The 3,315-nt window shown below is 45.7% G+C and overlaps 1 protein-coding gene across 1 annotated transcript in view; it reads left to right on the plus strand.

The window, feature by feature from the left end:
* Positions 1–2,997, plus strand: part of LOC112078323 (cell adhesion molecule DSCAML1-like) — a gene marked incomplete at its 3' end in the record, with an annotated part of 13,538 nt that extends 10,541 nt beyond the window's left edge. Inside the window, exon 8 of the mRNA XM_070442019.1 lies at positions 2,858–2,997. Within this exon, the coding sequence (XP_070298120.1) occupies positions 2,858–2,997 (140 nt within the window). The remainder of the gene's footprint in view (positions 1–2,857) is intronic.
* Between the last annotated feature and the right edge of the window lie 318 nt (positions 2,998–3,315).

Genomic DNA, 3,315 nt, shown 5'->3' on the forward strand with positions numbered 1-3,315 from the left:
GGGTTAGTTTGTTGGTGCGTGTGAGGGGGGGTGGATGGATGACAGGGCTGATGTCGGGTTTAGCTTTGTGGGGTTGAGGGGGATGGATGGAAAATGACAGGGGCTGATGTCGGTTATATAGGAAAGAATGAGCGTTGCTGATTAATGCGTCTTTGTGCTAGTGATGTGCATATTACAGTACTAATGAGAACTAAGAAAGGGGTGTGCGGCCAAGTTATGGTTGTGGTGTGTGTGGTTGTGGGTCTGTAGTGGTGCTGTGTGTGTGTGTGTGTACTATCATCCATGTGTCGAGTGTGGTGTGTGTCCAGCTCACGCACCCCAGTCACACAGAAGAGAGATAATTATTTTGAGTTTAGAGAGTAATACATTTTGTCTACCACTGGTGCTTGGATTACGTCCCCTCTCTCTCCCTGGGCAAAACAGGGCGGGCGGCCGGGTTTGGCAAAAGTAGCAAGAGGGAAGGAGGGACTGAAGAGGAGAGGATTCTCAGAAGTCTTAGTTCAGAGGAGGCCTTCTTCATCCATCTCCTACTCTCTCTCCCTCTCTGTTCTCTGTCCTCTCCCTCTTACCGCTGTATTCTCTCTTCTTGACTGGTCTCTGTGTAGTACTGAGTGTTCCTCCTCGTCTGATGTCGGTTGACAGTGTGTCCAGGGGCACCCTCTTCACATACGTCCAAGAGAATTCTCTCTTTTCTCCCTCTCTTTCATTGTATTCGTCCCACTCTCCTTCTCTCCGCCCCTGGGTCTGTCTTCTGCATATGGAGTACTGACTGGAGTGGAATTGTGCAAACGCCTCCTCTCTCTCTCTCTCTCTCTCCCTCTCATACACACACATGCACAGAACACACACACACACACTGTCTCAGCCTCTCACGTACACACAAAGACACATCCAAGTGTGTGTACATGTGTGTCCTTATTCCAAAGCTACGCAGTGGGTCTCGTCCTCTCTGCCTACATGTATTGATCTATCAGGATAGTCCACTAGTCAAAAACACAAGTAGCTCTCCGCTCAAGACAGGAGATTGGACTGAACATTGGACTCCCGAGTGGCGCAGCGGTCTAAGGCACTGCATCTCAGTGCTAGAGGCGTCACTACAGACCCTGGTTTGATTCCAGGCTTTATCACAACCGGACGTGATTGGGAGTCCCATAAGGAGGCGCACAATTGGCCCAGCATCGTCCGGGTTAGGGTTTGGCCCGGGTAGGCCGTCATTGTAAATAAGAATTTGTTCTTAACTGACTTAACTGAAAATACAAATATATACAGTACCGTTCAAAAGTTTGGAGTCACTTAGAAATGTCCTTGTTTTTGACAGGAAAGCTACTTTTTTGTCCGTTAAAATAACATCAAATTGATCAGAAATACAATGTAGACATTGTTAATGTTGTAAATGAATATTGTTGCTGGAAACGGCTGAATTTTTATGGAATATTTACATAGGCGTACAGAGGCCCATTATCAGCAACCATCACTCCTGTTCCAATGACACGTTGTGTTAGCTAATCCAAGTTGATCATTTTAAAAGGCTAATTGATCATTAGAAAACCATTTTGCAATTATGTTAGAACAGCTAAAAACTGTTGTTCTGATTAAAGAAGCAATAAAACTGGCCTTCTTTAGACTAGTTGAGTATCTGGAGCATCAGCATTTGTGGGTTCGATTACAGTCTCAAAATGACCAGAAACAAAGAACTTTCTTCTGAAACTCAGTCTATTGCTTCTTTAATCAGAACAACAGTTTTCAGCTGTGCTAACATAATTGCAAAAGGGTTTTCTAATGATCAATTAGCCTTTTAAAATGATAAACTTGGATTAGCTAACACAACGTGCCATTGGAACACAGGAGTGATGGTTGCTGATAATGGGCCTCTGTACGCCTATGTAGATATTCCATAAAAAATCTGCCGTTTCCAGCTAATAGTCATTAACAATGTCTACACTGTATTTCTGATCAATTTGGTATTAGTTTAATGGACCAAAAAATTGCTTTTCTTTCAATACAAGGACATTTCTAAGTGACCCCAAGCTTTTGAACGGTAGTGTATGTTTGTGTCACCCCACACCGCTCTCACCATCTCTCTCTCTCTCTCTCTCTCCTGTCTCCTCTACTCTCTTAGTCTTCCGAGCCTCTTAAAATTACAGGCTGAGACCAGCAAAGCTGCAAACAGCCTGTTCACTTTAACACTTCCCTAAGACCTGCTCTTTCCATGACAGCCTGACCCGGTGAATTCAGGTGAAAGCTATGATCCCTTATTGATCTCAATTGTTAAATCCACTTCAATCGGTGTAGATGAAGGTGGGAACACCGGTTAAAGAAGGATTCTCAAGACAATTGAGACATGGATTGTGTATGTGTGCCATTCAGACGGTGAATGGGCAAGACAAAAGATTGAAGTGCCTTTAAACGGGACATGGTAGTAGGTGCCAGGCGCACCAGTTTGAGTGTCAAGAACTGCATTACTGCTGGGTTTTTCACACTCAACAGTTTCCCGTGTGTATCAAGAATGGTCCACCACCCAAAGGACATCCAGTCAACTTGACACAGCTGTGGGAAGCATTGGAGTCAACATGGGCCAGCCTCCCTGTGGAACACTTTCGACGCCTTGTAGAGTCCATGTCCGACGAATGTAGGCTGTTCTGAGGGCAAAAAGGGGTGCAACTCAATATTAGGAATGTTTAGCAAACATTCTATATTGTTTTACAATAAGCTGAATATTCTACTTCACACCGTGAAGGAGCAAGCAGTTACAATATTGTTCTTTATGATGATGTCCATATGACACAATCCTTTATGTCTCTCATGTCCTATCCTCTCTGTGATGGTCTCTCTCTCCTTCTCTCTCTCTGTGACTCAGACCCTGGCCCCCCGGCTGGCATCAAAGCTGTGCCTTCTTCCACCAGCAGTGTGGTGGTTTCCTGGCTACCCCCGCACAAGCCCAATGGAATCATCCGCAAGTACACCATCTACTGCTCTAGCCCCGGATCAGGCCAACCGGTGAGTTGGGAGAGGGGTTGGATGAAGTCAATGGGTTTTGTCCATCTCACTCACTTGGAGGGTCCCTCGGCATGGATTATAATACAGTCTCCTCTGAATGTGTGTGTGTGTGTGTGTGTGTGTGTGTGTGTGTGTGTGGTCAGTGTTGTGAACAAACTTTGTGTTGTTGTGTGCGTGTGCGTGTGCGTGTGTGTGCGTGCGTGCGTGCGGTTTGGTGCTGCAGTATCAGCAGGATGTGTGTGAAATGAGCTCTCCTCATACCGCAGTGTGTGCGCGGGTAAGCTCACCCTTCATCTGCATATCTGCGTCTCATCACGT

This window comes from Salvelinus sp. IW2-2015, unplaced genomic scaffold, assembly GCF_002910315.2.
Source record: "Salvelinus sp. IW2-2015 unplaced genomic scaffold, ASM291031v2 Un_scaffold5543, whole genome shotgun sequence".
Classification (NCBI taxonomy): Eukaryota; Metazoa; Chordata; class Actinopteri; order Salmoniformes; family Salmonidae; genus Salvelinus; species Salvelinus sp. IW2-2015.